General features: G+C 37.8%; 1 protein-coding gene and 1 long non-coding RNA gene across 2 annotated transcripts in view; one reads left to right on the top strand and one right to left on the bottom strand.

The window, feature by feature from the left end:
• The window catches only part of Tenm1 (teneurin transmembrane protein 1), a 362,575-nt gene that overhangs the window by 88,054 nt on the left and 255,578 nt on the right, over positions 1–18,943 (bottom strand). Inside the window, exons 17-18 of the mRNA XM_027433524.2 lie at positions 15,690–15,710; positions 11,824–12,056 (exon numbers count right to left, since the gene is read on the bottom strand). Of these exons, the coding sequence (XP_027289325.1) occupies positions 11,824–12,056; positions 15,690–15,710 (254 nt within the window). The remainder of the gene's footprint in view (positions 1–11,823; positions 12,057–15,689; positions 15,711–18,943) is intronic.
• LOC118239426 lies at positions 3,927–18,934 on the top strand. The gene is made up of 3 exons (XR_004771482.1): positions 3,927–4,036; positions 17,718–17,868; positions 18,377–18,934. It is a non-coding gene; the product is annotated as an uncharacterized LOC118239426 (long non-coding RNA).

Raw genomic sequence — 18,943 nt, 5'->3', positions numbered from 1 at the left:
CAATATCATAAGATATACATATGCTTATCTGTATATCATGTTCTTGCTGCACATGAACATGACTGTATGTATTGCTTGAGAAATGTATTGCTTGAGAAATGCACATACAAAATAGTTAAAATGGTAAACATGTTATATACCACAGTATCATATGCTAGGCAGGAAATAATCATAATAGTATACATTCTTTTTGTAAGGAAACAATGTATAGGACTGTATGGAATTGCAACCCATTCTTAGAAAGGCTTACTGTTAGAGGGCTGGGAAAGAAGCCTACAAGCTTCTCTTCATACATTTCTCTACAGTTCAAACTTTCAAGCAATAGAGATTTAATACATTTAGATTTTTCAAGACCAATTAGACTTAGCTAGATTGATGATGAGATCATGGATTCTATATAAGACTTTAAGTTATATGTAATTAAATATTTTTACTATCAGTGTGCTAGGATTGCAATGACTTTTATTTACACTTCTTTCTTGACTTATGGTGTGACACCTTCATGAGGTGTTCTTTCCAATGCTCGGATGACAATAACACATTGTCAACTTTTTATAGTGTGATATTCTTTCCTGAAGAGCTGTCATCCATGAAAAGAAAGACCTGTGACTCCAGAGATCAGGATAAAGATGTGATAGTGCATATTTGTGTGTGTTGAAATACTGTGGGTATGTGTATATATGCACACTGAACATAGCTAAGCACTTAATCAATTAAAATATAAGATTTTGTGTTCTGTTCACTTATAAAAAACACTATAATTCTGTCATTTTGTGGTGCTGTAGCTGGATCTGAAAGCTCTGTAATGTAAGGAAAACTGCATTATATCTCCACCCCTACTCAGAAACTTAAAGAGAATAAAATCAAAACGACCAGCAATTCCTTGTGTAGCAGTGATCATAGATATTTAGACATGCTTCCTTCCAAATTTCTTCTGTCGTTAGTACAAACTGTACTCACACCTTTGCAGATTTAGCAGCACACATTCCATGCCACTTTTTGTTTTGAACTTTTCACTGGACATTATTTTGTACTTTCATTATGTCCCAGAGGTTAGTAAGGTATGGGGATATGTGGGGGAGTAACCAGCCCTTAGATGCAGACAGCAAGGGGACACACACTTTCCATGGAAATATTTAAAATGAGAAATAGTATAAGCAGTAGGTATGTTTTTCTTTGCTATCACCATTTGCTAGGATACCAGTAAGAAATTACTCTCCTTATGGTATCATTCTCCTTTAGCATAGTAAAGAGATACTACTGCATGCTTATTTGTTTCTGATTGGTGTGAAGGAAGAGGAAAAGTTAGATTTATATTGAGGGGAGACAAACTGTGGGCTGCAGGGAGGTACTCAGAGAAAAACAGAAAAGGAGAAATTTAAGTCATCCCCCACTTTTCCAGTGTGTTGCTTGCATAGATAACTTGTAAAAACCTCCTTTTCTTTGATTTAAAAGGCAAGTGGCAGCTGCCTTTCTTTCTTTCAGATTTTTTTATTTGAATTAGAAACAAGATTGTTTTACGTGCCAATCCCAGTTCCCTCTCCCTCCTGTCCTCCCCTACCACCCCCCAACTAAAACCCTGCCTATCACATATCCTTTCTTCTAATCCACACCTGACTCAACCTTTCTGCTCCCTCATGACCTCTGCATCCTTCCTCTTCTTCCCTTCTCATTCTCGCAGCTTCCTCGGCAGCTGCCTTTCTTGTGTGTACCATCTGTAATCCTTAGATGAAGTGGCTCCAAAATGAAATTGATTGTTCAATTAACAAATAAAAATAAACTTTATGCTCCATGTTCACATGTGATTTAGTCCATGGTGATGTTAAAGTCACTGATTTTGAAATAAGTCTTGGTTTACTTTATGTTGTTGGGGTTTTACTCTGTACACCTGTTCATTTATTTAGTAGAGGATAAATGAAGCTAAAACCATCTGATGATTGCTTCCTCTGCTATCAGTTAATATTTCAGATTCTCTGGAATGTCAGTGTACTGTAGATAGAAGATTCCTCCAGAAATCAACAAGCTGTGCTAGACTCATAAGGAAGTGACTTTCTATTTCTTTGATTTCACGCTCAACCCCAGACATTTGGCAAACGGGGAATTACAGTGTCATCTTGTACTGATCTTGAAGGAATATGGGGCTATGGTCAAAGTTTTAACTCTAATACTTTTTTCACATTTTAGAGCCTTAAAAACAAACACTTTGCATGAAAGAAAATGTCCTAATTACCTTCTCAAGAATTTGTGCATTAAAACATCTTACCCTGCTGGAGAAGACTGATAAAACAAACTTACTACCTTCTGCTGAAGAGAAACTGTATTTCGAAGGAACTTGCTATTCTCATAAAACTTTTAATAGGGAGAAGTGAATCAAATTCCTTAATTACCATTTTATGGTTGGTAAAAGGGCAAATTACATGCCATCCATTTCTAAACTTCTAAATGTCTCTGGTGCTTTTAATTAAAGCTGCCATCTAGAAACTACTAAAGCAATTTTACGCAATTAGTTATTTATAGGTTACCATAATACACCACTCAAAATATTATTTAAATGATTTGCAGCCTGTTAGTGTGTGATCTCTGTCATTATTTCAGTTTTTGGCCGGGGAGTTTTCTTTGAAATCAGTTGAGGTGATTGTTAAGTGGACAGCTGGGAAATGCATGACACTGGGGGCTGTGATAAGGAAGTTCTATTAGTTTGGGTAGTCATCTTAAATAAAAAAGAATCAAGGTTCTATGCTTCCAGTCTTTAAATGGAGGGGGGTATAAGTCGCATTTCTGACAGTACTGTACTGTGGGGATGCAGTCCGGCCAGCTCTCTGTATATGTGGATTCTACACCCTTGGATCCAACCAACTATAGATGGAAAATATTAACAAATTGTATCTACACTGAACGCTCACAGAGTTTTTCTGATCATTTCCTGAACAATTCAACATGCAACCATTTACATAGCATTGGCATTGTATTAGATATTGTAAGCAATCTAGAGAAGATGTGAAGGATAAGAAAGAATGTGCACAGATCACATTCATATAAAATGCCATTTTATGGAAGATACTTGAACATCTTCTATGGATACCAATGGATGATTTTATTTCATTCTTATTTCTCCACCTTTCCCCACCATTCTGTTTTTCTACCAGATGTCTAGTACTAGGTTTCTTCATGTTGCCTTGTGCCTATGCCATCTGCTGTCTTTAGGTGATCTTTTCTATCTTAACATATCCATATTCCATGCCGTCAAGGTTTGTATAAAGTGTTTAAATGATGAAGTAATGTGATACTGTCCCAGATAATTCTCTTCTCTGAAACTTTAGCTGTGCTGTCAACTTTGGAAAAAAGTATCCCAGTTTACCGTGTTGAGTTCGCATTGCACAAAAATTAACAGCCATATTGGTCTAGAAATGTTGAACTTATTTTTTTTCCATTTGTACAGGGGTAATGCACTGTATTAAATACGTAAGGTCTTAAAAAAAGAAGGGATTTTGAGAGCCCATCCCATGTGAAGGGATGCTCTCTTGGCCTGGACACATGGGGAAGGGCCTAGGCCTGGCCCAGGATGATGTGGTAGACTTTGGGGAGCCCCTTTTGAGGGCCTTACCCTGCCTGGGGAGTAGAGGAGGGATGGCTAGGGGCAGGTGGGATGTTGGGGGGGGGAGAGGGAGAAGGGATTGACATGTGAAGCAAGCTTGTTCCTAATTAGAACTAATAAAATTAAAAAAAGGTGAAAAATCCCTTCTCTGAACACTAAGTTCACATCTGAACAGAATTGTTGCAGAATAAATTTTATGGTAAATAAAAGGAGAATTATTTTGATTACAGGTGACATTTGGGGCATTACCTAACACAGATCAGAACCAGAACTTAGTCAAAGCACACATGACAGCTGTATCCTAATTTGTCTTGACTACTACTTCTCTCATGTTTCCCTAGGATACACAGCATACCTCTTTCCAAAGTCACCTATCCAGTGTTCTGGCGACTATTGTAATCATTGTTAGTAACAACACAACAATACTGATCAGAACTACAGGTAATATTTACTGTGTGCACACACCATTCAAGATATTTCATTAGGCATTTTTTACTAGGGAGTTTTATTTTTTATTATGTGCTTTATTGAACAAATGAATTGGGTGGACACTACTAGTGTTTTCACTTTAAGGAATCTGTAGCTCAGAAATGTTAGACAACTTTCCCAAGAGTGAAGGATCTGAGGTTCATATCTGTTCAGTTTGATTCTAGAACCTGGGTGGTTATCAGTATATTTGATGTCCTCAAGTTATATCTGCTCACACAAATCAAGATTCTATTGTTTTGATCATTGTTAGTAGACACAATCAGGGCAATACAGAAACTAGGCTAGCTCTCCTTCTGGTGGGATAATAAGTACTGAATGTCCTCTGCCGTAGCTCCTGCAAGCTCTAGCCCACTAAGAGTACAATGGATTTCTATACCTTTTTAATGGCTGCATGTTATTTCCTCATATGTACCACATGTTATGAAATGACTGGTGAATTATTAGGTTTCTAGGTTTTCACTAATGAACAACAAAAAAATCACAGTATTATTGAGGGGTTAAAAAAGTATTTTGCCTGAAGTTTAAGACTGTCAAATACAATTTTTATAAGCAGCTGCTAACCCTAACAAGGATGTTGGATTTAAAAAAATGCACAGGAAGAACCGTGCAACCTAGCTGGGGATTTGGCCACAGGTGACTGACTGCTATTATTTAGAAAGCAGATACTATTTAAGCAATTCTCTCAGAGCATTCTTACCCCAATGCCTGGTTTCAATTTTCTCGTTTTCAGCAGGAAAGATGTGTCTCTTTGAAAACCCTGGGATTCATGACTCTTATACCTCTTACCCTTATCCTGACCTTAAGGCTATGTCTTTGTTCTCTCTCTAATTTCCATTTTAGTTGAAAATAGTTTTCCTACAATATATTTTGATCTTATTCTTTTCCTTTCCACAACTCCTCTCAGATCCTCCCCACCTTCTCACCCATCCAACTTTAGTTTTTTTTCTCTCAAAACAATCAAAAGCTCCCAGCAAAACAAAAACTGCCTAAACCATACACAATGAAACACCCCCACCCCATGGAGTCCCCTTTGTGTTGGTCAACTACTACAGAACATGGGGCCCTCTCTGGAGTGGGGATGATGTACCCTGTGACACACCGTTAGAGAAAGCTGATTTCCCCTTTCCCAGCAGCTATAGCTTCCTGGTTAGGAGTGGTATTTTGCATCTACTTCCTCTTGTCTGTATGGTGTTTTTGTCGAGTTTGAAGCTATGCAGGTTGTGTGCCTGCTGTCACAGTCTCTGTGAGCTCATATGGGCATCCATCCAGTTGTTCTCACTCTTACTCAAGGCCTATTCATGTTTCAAATCAGTTTTTTTTGAGACAGGGTTTCTCTGTGTATCAGTCCCGGTTGTCCTAGAACTCACGCTGTTGACCAGGCTGGCATCGAACTCACAGAGATCTACCTGCCTCTGCCTCCCAAGTGCTGGGATTACAGGTGTGTGCCACCATTGCCTGGCTCAAATCTTCTGACTCTAGGATAAGGTCATAACTTCTTACTCCCTCCCTTGCTTCTGCTATTACCCTGAAATATTCTCAACTATAAAATAAAACACTGACTCTTTTTTAGAGTCTTAAATACAGCATTTGTTTTACTAATGCTGAGGCTTGTCTGTAATTTTATTCAGAAATATCCTTCTATACCTTCAAATGGTTATCACCAAGAAGTCATATAGTATACCAAAGGAATGTAGGGAAATTATTACTGCCCTCACTGCACTGGAAAACCCAAATCATTTTCTGTTTCTCTACTCTGTTCCCTTCCTTTTTGACATCACTGATGCTACCAAGAAGTCACTAATTGTTGTCTTATCATCTTTTCATTAATCACAAATACAGTATTTGGGAACAGTATGCAGATGTCAAGGAAAGAGTAGCGCTTAGGAATGTACCTCAGCTAGATTTAGGAAGGCACACAAATGATTGTTTCTATATTTAATATTACCAGATGCCATAATTTCCCATAAAGTTGAAAGGAATCACGTAGCTAGTTTCATAAATACCCTAAATCCACCTTTTAAAGGTGTAAAGACTTAAGAGTTATTTCTCTTCCATGGAAAAACTTTTTGCAGTCAACTGATATTGCCTAAGCCCTGCTGGCTTCTGAGGTCAATGTATTTAAAGATGCAGTTGAAAATAGACATATAATCTGTGGTGAGGTCACAGAAAACCATATTAAGTCATTGATGAATTTTAGACTGTCCCGTCAATCCTTCACCCTTTGTATCTACTTGGAAAAACACAAGTGCATTCAGCTTGTCACAAATTTTGTTTTATAACCCACCTATTACCATTTCACATTCTGCTTAAGTACTCGGTCATCTGTTACATGACTCATTAGCTTGAGTTCTCTGTAGAATTAAAGAAAGCTGCAGTAAAAATAATAAATGGAACCTAAGTTTCTACGACATCATCCATGCATGTTTTAAAAGCATCTTTCAAAGTCAGTTTCAAACTCATACACAATGCTGGGGAATGGTGCTCCTTCAACTTCTTTGCTAAACCCATTGAAGTATTGATGAGGAAAATGACAAATGTTTCTTTTTTATTGGGATTCAAATCAAAGTATATCACATTGGAAGAGATAGAGGTTTCTTTCCAGGAGAAGAACCAGGGGACTATCATATGAAATTCTATTTCAGGATGTTCCCATTCTTTCCTTCAAAAAAAATTTGTAGTTACTACTGCACTCAGGACATTTAATAAAATGAAGGTTTCCTGCCTTGGTCCCTTAAGGAAAATTTGGTGAAGTTCCTAGTTGCAGAATCTTCCAAAGAAATGTGACAAGGCTTCCTGGAGATTTATTTGAATAATTACATTTACAGACTATGTGAATGCTATATGGTGCACTATCAGTACACATTTAGTTTACACAAAATCAGAGAAAATGTTGTAACAGGAAAAGGAAACCTGACTGCTGAAATGCATGTCACTAGATTACAAAGTACTTTCAAAATTTGTATCCTCCCCAGAGATCCTGAATTTTAGTACAAAGGTGTGGAGTGTGGGATAGTGCTATTCTATGTTTTTGTCTTTTCATAGAAGATGTTTTTATAAATGAGGCTAACTTGGTTTGAGTTCTGCTATTGGTACCTGTATCCCCGCAAATCTCTTGCTCTATCTGAATTTCTGTTTCCTCTTGCACAATGGGAGTCATAGGACTTTACAAACAAGTGCATTTCTGTGAAGATCAGAGATAGTGTGTAGAAACCATCTACTATACTGAACAGCACACAGTAGGCACTTGGCATGCTATACCAATGTTTACCGTAACTCATTAGAATCTGAAAGGAGACCATCCTGAGCTCTTCAACTTACATCTGAGAAATTTCATGATCCTGTGTTAGAACTCATGCTGTATCAAAAGTAGTCGATGGCACTATTGTCTATTTTAGGGAACCCTGGTAAGGGACAGTGACTTGTACAGTCATTCAAGGAAAACATGGACGTTATATGGATAAATCAAGAAAATTCAGGCTCTCTAGCCTGGAATTCTCAATTGGCTGCCATTTCTCACAAATTCAAACAAATGAACAAACCAAAATGAAACACAACACAGTTTGTCATCTCTGAATTTTGATAGGATTTAATAATTTACCCCAACTTTAGGACAAATAATCTCAAACACATTATTTTTCAGTTTAGCTTTATAATAGGTTCAGAAAATTAATGACCTGCCTTGCTAATAAACATTTCCTAGCTGTACCTTGAGTAGTTAAGGACATGTTGGAAAGTCTGCTTAAAATTGCAATATGTTGCTTGTTAAAGTATTAGAGTAGTAGTTCTCAACCTTCCTAATGCTGTGACCCTTTAATACAGTTCCTCATGTTGATGGTCTAGACATTGGTTCTCACCCTTCCTAATGCTGTGACCCTTTAATACAGTTCCTCATGTTGATGGCCTAGACAGTAGTTCACAACCTTCCTAATGCTGTGATCCTTTAATACAGTTCCTCATGTTGTGGTCACCCCAACCATAAAATTAGTTTTGTTGATATTTCATAAATGTAATTTTGCTACTGTTATGAATTGTAATGTAAATATCTGATATACAGGATATCTGATATGCCAGCTATGCTGGGGTTGAGTCATTTCATCTTAGAGCAAGCTTTCTTTCCCAACCTAGAAATGGTACTCCCCAGATGTACATTTCCATTTTCTACTGATCTGAGGCTTTTCTTTATGAGCTTCTGTGTAAGGGGGAAAAATCAAGTCTCTATTTAAAGCTCTCCATTAAGTAGTTGCTGTCTTCCAAAGGAGTGGCAAGAAGGAGCTGGTGTGCATGATAGACAGTTGTAAAGCAAAACTACAAACAAATTACATTTCCCTGAGAGACAAAGAATCTGCAGGAAAACGTCAAAGATGAAATTACCAATTAGTCATACTCTTTTCCCAATTTGCACACTGTAATTTCATAACTTCTTGCATGAATTTTCCTTCTACAGAAGTCTATGAAATTGTCCCATAGCATCCCATATAAGACTCTCACTTGAGATTTAGTGACAAGGGTGAGTGCTGTCTAGGTTCACCATGGAGATAGGAGTTGCAGCTGGGCACTTGAGCTTCTCACCAGTATGTTCAAGGTGACTGATATGTATACCAAGGTTCCACAGTCTAAGATTTTAAAAATCACCATCAGGAATTGAATTGGTGGATGAATAGAGGAGAGCAAGAAAAGAGATACCTTTCTAGAGGGAGCCATTATAGGTTTAAAGAGAAATCTGGCACTAGGGAAATGTCCAGAAATCCACAAAGATCGTCCCAGCTAAGATTCTAAGCAATAGTGGAGAGGCTACCTTAAATGCCCTTCCCCTGTAATGAGATTGATGACTACCTTATATGCCGTCCTTGAGCCTTCATCCAGTAGCTGATGGAAACAGAAGCAGAGATTCACAGCTAAGTACTGAGTCTAAGTCCTGGAATCCATTGTAGAGATGGAGGAGTGATGAGCAAGGGGGTCAAGACCATGCTGGGGAAACCCATAGAAGCAGCAGCTGACCTGAACAAGTGGGAGCTCATGGACCCCCAATCTGCCAGCTGGGGAGCCAACATAGGACCGAACCAGGCCCCCTGAACGTGGGTGTCAGTTAGGAGGCCTGAGCAGCATATGGGGCTTCTGGCAGTGGAACCAGTATTTATCCCTAGTGCACAAACATATTTTGGAGCACATTCCCCATGGAGGGATACTCCCTTAGCCTAGACACACGGGGGAAGGCCTAGGCCCTGCCCCAAATGACTTGATAGACTTTGATGGTCCCTCACGGAAGGCCTCACCCTCTCTGGGGAGTGATTGGGGATGGAATGGGGGGTCAGTGGAGGATATGGGAGGATGTGAGTAAGAGGGAACTGGGATTGATATGTAAAATAATATTGTTTTTAATTTAAATGAAATTTATAAAAATATCACTATCAGGTATCAAACATTGTTTCCATGGTCAAAGGGATGTGGTTAATACCTACATAGTATATACCATAACTTTCACTTCTATTTCATTCACTGTATCTGGAAAAATATTGAAAACATTGGCTTCAGAAAGAGTATGTGAAAGCTGTTCAGATGAGTTCAGACAATCAGCTGTCTGTCTGAACCTGATGTACTCAAGGCTGCTTTGAAAGTGTATTAGATGAAGGTAAAGGCCACTCATGGAAAGAAAGATGAGTAGAGCAAGATGAAAGAAAACACACTACTGGATATGACAAGAAGAAAAACTGAGTTTGAGATCAGCTCTAATAGACGAAGAAATTTTGGCACTCTAATTACTGATACTTCAAGAGTTCATGCAAATCCTGCTCATCAGGGCTCTTATTGCTGCATTCAAAGCAGAAAACCTATACTGAACCAATTCTTTGCTTTATTTGGACAAGCAGAGATAGTCGTCCTCTATGTGGCAAGTTGAATGTCGTAGGTGAGATGAGTGGTTTTCAGACTAGAGGCAACTCAGAGGGATGTCAATTTCAGGCACAATACAAGCCTGATTCCTCCTTATTACTTATGCAGAAATCTTTATAATACCCACAAGAGTTTTAAATATGTATAAAAGGTAAGACCCAACCTGATATATTTTCTTGAAAGATGAGCTGATTATATGTTGCACCTGAGTTATTCATTTACTCCTTGAATATTTATTGTGGGCCCACTATGTGGATACAGAGAAGAAGAAACACTTTACTATAATACTTAGGAGATTCACATTCCCATAGGGAATACCTGGCATAAATAAGAGTTATTTAATTGACCAATTATAAAATAAATACATTTGATGGATTCTACATCATGCTCAGTATTGGTAGATAGTAGTTATAAAATATTAGATGTAGTTTCACTTTGCAAAGGTCTATAGAAAAAGCCTTTTTATTCATGAAGGAACTGGGAAGCAAAGAAGACAAAATATAATCCAGTGTTAATTGCATAGCGTAGATACTGCTTAAGAAATTCAGGTTTAATGGACTGGGGTTGGCCAGAAGAGCTTTAATAGAGACATGGCAGTTGAAGAACCTGAAGACTTTGAACTATCATAATAGTTGGAATTTAATTCCAGTATGGCAAATGTCAAATGGCTATAGAATAACCTCTTAATATGTGAAATACTAAGTGACTTTCCAACAAATTAAATCCATTGGCCTTACAGTATTTATTGACATGGAAAGATTTATAATACATTAAGTGTGAAAAGCAGGTTACAGAATGACAATATATACTATAAATGTACACCTACAGAATTAAAACTTATGCTGCACATGAAAAAATTCTAAAAGAATAAATACTATGATGTTAATGGTAATTTTCTATACGTGGTAAATGTATGCTGATTTTAATTAAAAACATTTCACCCTTCCTTTTGTATTGTTTTGCAACAAAGATATAGTATGTTTAATACTTACTGCTGTCTTTATGAAATCTAGTGAAATTAATACTTTGTAAAACTCACTAAAATAAATATGCATGCATAAAACCCTAGGAGAAAGAACAAAGTCTGAATAAGTAAGGAGATGAGATAGATAATACATGATGACAGACCATCCATAAATTTATAAGTCTAAGGTGGACATATGATTGAGTACTATGAAATTATGAAGTTAATTGGGAGATACAGACTTGTTCATTAAATTCCAGGTAATTGAGGTAAAGGTTGGTCGTACAAGTTAGGGAAGTGAGTTTTAAAATAAGGTTAAGCTCCCACTAAAGGCAAAATAATTGGAATCTTTTATCCTAGAGCTGATGTAAGTAAAAAAAAAGTAGCTTAAAAATAATCTAGATACTTTAAAGGAAGAAAGGTTCATTAATGGTTGTTAAGCAAAAGATAGGGATGCTGTGAGATAGTCAGCATTTCTGACAGTGTTAGAAGTTGGGAACAGACATCATTAGATCCAATGCAGGCCACAGACAGAAGCCAGGGACTGGAGGCTCTAGACTGGGACCAGTTAACTCTGTAAGTGCTGGGCTGTGTGGAGTTCCCAGAAAAGAGCACCCAGGAGTGGGTAGGTATCCTGAGAGGCATTTCAATGACCCTGGGCAATAGTTATTTGTTAAACACAATAAAAGCATATCAACCTTTTGATAACAATGCATATCATTTAAAAGTTTTTCTTTATGTACCCATCTTCTGTGACAGACTGTGGAAAATCTGTCTATGAGAGGCAGAATGTTGAGGTAGAGTACAGGATAACAATAGCTTTATGATTCAGTGAAGTCAAACAAAATCTGTAGTCAATTACGGGATGGAATTTTGTTTATTTTACCTCTGGGGCTGTTCAATGACGCTTCTGAGGCTTTCCCACCATCTCCACAGTGACTCTGATCAAAGGGAAGGCATTGATCACCTGTTCCTGCCACCACCTCAAAATTCTTAGACAGATCTTTTGTTTCCATGAGTGATTTCAGTTTGTAGACTTTTCGAGTATTGGTGTCTGATAGGTAGAGTGACTCAGACATAGGATCCATAGCCAGATAGTACTTGTGTGCAGGGCTTGTGCTAGGGAAGAGGAAAAAATAAGTTATTAAAACTAATTTGTTCAACATGTACCCCAAGAGTCTGTTTTTTGCCATCAATGGAAAACATTTTAATAGTTGAAAGAATTTATATATCTTCCCATTTAGCATATAGACACATATTGTCCATTGAGAGTAGAAAGAAACAAAAGGGAAAAATACGTCAGGAGACACTTTTCATATTCCATTATCCAATCACCAGCTGGATGATTGCTTGTGTCACTGTCACCTCAAACTCACCAAATATAACACAACCATTCTTTTTCTCACTTCCTTCCCAATTTCTCATAAATTTACTCTTCTTTTCATCTTTTTGCCTTCCTTGGGGACACTGACATCTTCCTAGGTGCCTGTTGTCAATCAAAAATCATGTTTCAAGATAGAGAACTGTTGATCTTGGAGGACTGTGTCAGAGATACACCATTAAATTTCCAATTTCCCCCTTTGAACTGACCAACATTTCTCTAACACACTTTTCCTTCTGTCAGACAGTGATGGAACTTAATATTTCTAAAGTAGAATTGTGACATTCTAGTTTTTTTGTTGCCATGATAAATATCATGGCAAGGCACATCTGAGGAAGAATGGGTTTATTACCGCTTATAAGTTAGAGTCCACCATTTAGTGAAGCCAAGGTGGGAACCCAAGGCAGCAAACTGGATCAGGATCTGAATCAAAGACCATGGAAGAATGCTGTTTACTGCCTTGCTCTTCATGAATTACTAGGCCTGACTTCTTATACCACCCTGGATTCCATGCCTAGGGCTGGCACTGCCCATAGTAAGCTGGGGCCATCCACATCAATCAGTAATCATGACAATGCTCCACAGATATGTTCATGGGCCAATCTGATGGAGGCAGTTTCTCAGTTGAGGTTACATCTAGCCAAGTGACTCCACTTTGTGTCAAGTTGACAAAATTAACCAGCATACATAGTCACATGGTTGTGTACATAGATTCACATCTGTTGTCTGTCTCATAGAAGGTGTTTTTGAAGTTGTATCCATTCTATCCATAGTGTCTTCATAATTATTTTCATCACTTACTCACATAGTTAGAGATGTTCTAAATTTTTTTTATGAAGTATACTAACCCTTTTTCTTCATCTATTCTCACATGCTTTCCGTGTCTTTACCCAGGCAGCTTCCCATGAAGGAAGGCTTCCCTAAATCTCTGCATTTGCTTATTTGCATAATGCTTAGGGAGAATACGTACAAATTAAGTGACTTTCTTAGACATCAGTGTCGTCCAGTCTAATAAACTGTGATAATTACCAGGAGAGCAACTATTTCCTGTTTATTTCTAATATGTTTAGTGTGGAGAACTCTGCTTCATACCTACTTGTCTATGCCAGAAGCAAGATACCATTCTTTTCCAGCTCCTTTCTACCATTTGTCACATGTATGGAACAACATGTTCTTGTTACCTTCTACTTTCTAGCTTCTTCTGCAGTATTTTCCCTTTATTTGTGCTGTCACTAGTCCACATACACATCCTCTCTTACTGGAGCATTCATTGGTGCCATTTCAATTGGCCTTTAAACATATTTATGTATATTAGTAATCATATAATTTGCAAATGGTAACTTTGAATCTCAGTTTATAGTTTTGTACTGGAAGAAAATCAGATTCAATTGGAATAGTTGGTTGTTTTTTCTAGTTACCTTCTTTGAGGAAGATAACTCAGTAGATTCCAGGGACATCTTTCAACTCTGGAACCACCATGACAGGTACTGCACATAAATTGTAAAGGGCACCACCAGATTCCAAAATTGACTTGGCAGCTTTACCAGAAAATCATCTCTACAGCAAAGACTTCTCAAATAGGTGGTTGAGGAAAACATTTTATGTATTTAGTTCATTTTATACCTTCAGAATAAGATTTCTCCAACATGCTTATATTTTCTTAAAGGATGGGTTGCAACCTTTCCTGGAAATAACCTTTAATACTTCGGTAGCCAATTTGTGCAGTTTCGACTGAGACAGATTAATCATGCTTTGTTTAGGTAGGGTCCATGGGCCATTTTTCCAAGAGAAATGTTATCCACACAAATGTACTTTGGAATGCATTACATTCATTCATTATTGAATATCTCCAATGTGCCTGTAAGCTAAGTTAGAATTAGTATTCACCTCAAATTTCAGCTGGGGAAACCCAGAACCATAAGGGGCTTGCCCACGGTTACTAACAGTTCTGTACCCTTACTAAGATTAGATTAGGTCACATGTGACTGTGTGTGGGAAATGCCAACAGAATACTCTTGATCTCAATGTGGAAAAGACAAACAGTGTTCTAACCTTTTCCTAAGTAACTTGTCATATTTTGTTCATCAAGGTTGTTCTTCATCTTTATATACTGGCTTTCAGAAAAGGGAATAGCGCAACATAACAACTTCAAATTTGATTAACATTACTTTCTTGACAGAAACATACCCTGTATTGATATGCAATTTTCTTGCCATTTCATGCCATTTCTCAAGTACACTTCAGCTCCATTGACAATGGTTTCTTTGTGCTTTCTGAAAACATGCAAACTTGCTGCTACATTCCTATTGCTTTACTCCATCGGGACCAAATGCATATTGATTTGATATGAGGATCTCTTTTGCAATCTATGTGTTCGACCTACTGTGTCACCTTCTGGTTAGTTTTATTCTCAAACTATTGATCTTCAAGTCAGCAGTGACCACTTCGTTCATACTACTTAAAATCACACAGATTTAATGTAATTTAATGGAGAATTAACACTTATAATTTTAACATGCAGTGGTTCACCAGTAAGCAAATTGGCAACCAACTGAATTTGCTTAAAGAATCAGCTATGCCAAAGTTGCAAGGCTGATTTTGTGCACTAGCATTCGGGAAGAAGCATCTCCCAAATATAATCCATATTCCATACCCTACTAGTGCTATTTTGATGACAGCTGGCACTTGGAAATGAACAAATTCCATTTTCTCCTTTGAAATTTCAGAAAGTTTGAACAGTTATGACAGGTGTAATACATAAATAAGTTGAATAGAAATCCTCATCACTAATTTCAGTGCTGTGTGGCATTGCCAGTAAATGGTCAGTTTGGAGCTTTTCAATTACTTCCTTTGGTGAGGGAAAATAGAACCCATTTAGTTATATCAAAAGAAAAAAATGCTATTAGAGAAAGTTATCAAATGCAAAAAAGCAACTCTCAGTTAAAAAATGAAGGAAATTATGGTCACTGTTCTTAATATAATTGACAACTACATTTTTTGAGATTTGGGAGAAAAACACTTGCAACTTAAAAATATTAAACTGATTTGAACTTATGGACTCATTTGTGATATCACCTTAGGGAAACATAATGAAACTTTTGGCCTTACTTTCTCACTCATGACACACTGAACTGGCATCTCTCATTTATCTTATTTTCTTTTCTGAGTGTTTTTTTTCCTCTACTAAATTCCTACTGAATATACTGACCTTTGTTTTCGGAATACACTTACCTGAACATAATTTCCAAACTCACTTTCATACTATTTCTTTAACCTTATTTAAGGAACAAACATCCCCTATTTGCACATTATTCAAGGATGGTTTCTTAGGTAAGAGGGTCATTAGGCAGCTGCCTGTGTTATTTGCTTACCTATGTCTGGTATCTCTGTTTCTATGGTGCACACGTTGTCCACGAGTAGCAAGTAAAAACAAATAGAGACTCATCAGTATCATTGAACAAGAGAAATATCATCAGACACATCAATTTATGACTCAGCTTCTTGCAATTAAAGAGATTGCACTGGGATCATTTAGTCAGTGTGAAGCCAAAGGTGACCCTCTCCTTCCATGGATCTCCTTAAAAGATGGTGTCATGTCTTGCTTTGGTGAGTAGGTAACGCACTAAGACAATAAAAAAGCTTCTTCCTGGACATGTGCATCAGGACCATTGGATTTTTAGCCCATGTGCATACTGCTGGGAACTCTCTTGTCCTACTAAACCAGAATTCTGACACAGGGAAGTAGTGATTGGGGATTTTATTTTTAATAAATTCAGCTGTGATTCAGATGCAGAGTTAAGATTTAAGAACCACTGGCCTTGGAGCTGCAAAAGCAGCTGCTGCAAAGGAACATTCTAAATTTTAGTTTGATATCCCTGACTATTATATAGAAATGTAAAACTACTGTGTCTTCTTATCAACATTTGTTTGGACACCACCTACTTAGAGATAAGATAGAGGCATCTGTCTGCACAGTCATTGATAACATTTTAAAAAGGGCTCTTAACTTACAAGTATGGGAGTTTTCTCTGCATGTTACAATACTGACCTGCTTGGCATGATGTGCCCATTGATGTCATAGTGCTGTAACAGTTACGGGGTAACCAATCACATTCTGATTGAATAAAAGACCTGTTCCACAGGAAGGATGGCATGCCTGATAAAGTAAACTTGCTCAAAGTCACATGACTAGGAAATCATAGGTCCTGGGGGGAACCTACAGTTGTTGTTATGTTAAATGGTCATATAATCAAACTACCTTCTAAATATTTATGTTTATGTCCATAGAATGTTCTGCTGTCAGTTTTGGTTAGAGAAGGATCTTTATGCAGTGGGTCGTAGATAATACAAAGATTCCTATCTGGTCAAAGTACCAAGAATAAGTGACTGTTGGTGATCCGCTGTCGATGAGTTATTTACATTAACCTCCCCACTTCCAAGGCTAGGGAACATCACAGGAGAATGGACAAGGAACGTCAGAGCTTGGGGATGAGGAGGGTAACTGTGAAATGTAGACTTTTGCCATGATGTGGCTGCTGTCCACATCAACTATATATAGCACCTGTGGCTACATGCACAAGATCTGTACAACACCCAGCCCGACACATTTCCATGACAAAGCGGAGAGGGTCTTCTGAGGACTAACCTTTGGCAGAAGGCCCATTTCTAGTTAATAGTTGCTGGTTGAAGGAGAGTCCCTCTCCTCTGGGGACATGGATTCTAGCGGGTTGCCCATATACCAGTGGATAGCCCCATATGTACACATATAGGAGAAGCACTAATTGGACTTAGGAATTATTAACAACAACAACAAAGGGGGAGCATTAAGTTGGGAGGGGGACAGGGTTGGGGGTACTAGCGGAAGTTGTTAGGAAGTAGTCGGATATGACCAGAATAAATCCTATAAATGTATGAAATCTTCAAAGAATTGAAAAAATGAGGACTTTCCATTAGACCACAAGAGAATGTCCTTAGCATTGAAACTGCTGCATCAAAACAGCTTCAATAAAACATCATGCACATCAACTATTAAAGCCTTGTGTCTTTCAGCCATCTGTGCTCCAAAGGGCAACTGGGGTGGGCAAAACAGAATTGTCAGCCACAAACAAGTGGAGCATTTAGCGAGCATTTCATCTTATAGTTTCTTGACACAGGGTATTGCTTTGGATGTTTCACGGGGTGACATGGTATGATGTTTCTCACATGAGGGGCTCAGGCTGTGTGCAAGCCTGACTTTAGGTCAAGTTTGCCTGGAAATAAAAGGCTATAATCATCTGTGAAATATAGTCATTTTAATTTTAAAATCCTTTTAAATCTGGCCCTTTGGTCACTTTGAAGACATGAAGATAATAAACCTTTTTATAAAAACTAGGAAATGTTCTTTTTCTTCGAATGTCCAGGAAGAAGAAAAGATAGAGAATTATTTTACTTGAAATTTTCTGCTAAAATGGATTCAACTCTCTTGAAAAAAAAATGATCTTTCCAAGATACTAGCCTGGCCACAGGTCATACTCCACTGGCTCTTCTGTTTCCTTGGCCCATCTCAAAAGGGTAGGTATTCTGTGAGTTGCCACAAAGGTCAACCAGTAAGGACGCAGAGCTCTGATTAGAAACGTGGCTTCAGGCTTTTGTGCCTTTTTCTTTGACTCTTAAGACAATGCTTTCATGGTCCCTATAAGATGGTTGTTGGAGCCGGGAGGGCTCTAATCAGTGGAACAAAGTCAATTCTTCTAAAGGAGTCTAGTTGTGAAAACACTAGATGGATCTCATTAAAATATGATTTCATCTACAGCATTTTGTATTTGCATGGTATAGCAAGAATCATTTGTGTGTCTACAAAGTATTTTCAGATTCGTAGGTGATGGCAAGGAGCAGAGAGGGAGATGGTTTGATTCTCTCGCAGTTGCTTCTGATCCTGCCAATAATGTCATTGGGAATTTGGAAGATGTCCCATCTTATGCAGAGCAGCTTCTCTCATTAACATCTCAGAGGGAGGAAGTGAAAACGATGGAATTTATTTCTAGTGTGTGACCTTGTTCTGTCTTACAATTACTTTTAGTTAAGGATTTAGGATTGAAACTACCGCCAAAGTGAACCTGCTGTCTAGCTATCAACTGGCTACATACTGAGCTGCCAGTGTGTGAACTCTTCACAAGTGCCGAGGCCCATCAGTGGTCATTACTACCCAGGAACTGACAGTCTTGAAGCTTGTCATGAGTTAAGAGAAGAAAAGAATGGAGTCACAACTCCTTTGAAAGCAAGGGATATTCCTAATGAGAGGATCTGTGGATTAACCCTTGATTCCCCCTGCCCCAGAACAAAGATGATATAAAAAGGGCCATCTGCTTTTTTTTGGATTTAAAAGGAAAGTATTGACATGTGATTTTTATGCCATAAATTTACCCTTGTAAGATGTACATTTCAGCAATTTCAAACATATCCACTTATACAACTCTTATGATTAACCAAGTCAAGAAGAAATTCTGTACCTATTTGATAATTATCATTTTCTCATTTATTCATCCTCCTCTACTTTGTCCCAGGCAACCAAAACTGTATGCATGTATTTTGTCTGTATGGATTTGTTTATTTTGTACTGTCACATAAATATAATCATATTGTATTT

Source organism: Cricetulus griseus, chromosome X (genome assembly GCF_003668045.3).
Source record: "Cricetulus griseus strain 17A/GY chromosome X, alternate assembly CriGri-PICRH-1.0, whole genome shotgun sequence".
NCBI lineage: Eukaryota > Metazoa > Chordata > Mammalia > Rodentia > Cricetidae > Cricetulus > Cricetulus griseus.
Note: the sequence above shows the minus strand (reverse complement) of the source record. Positions and strands in the feature narration are given on the sequence as shown.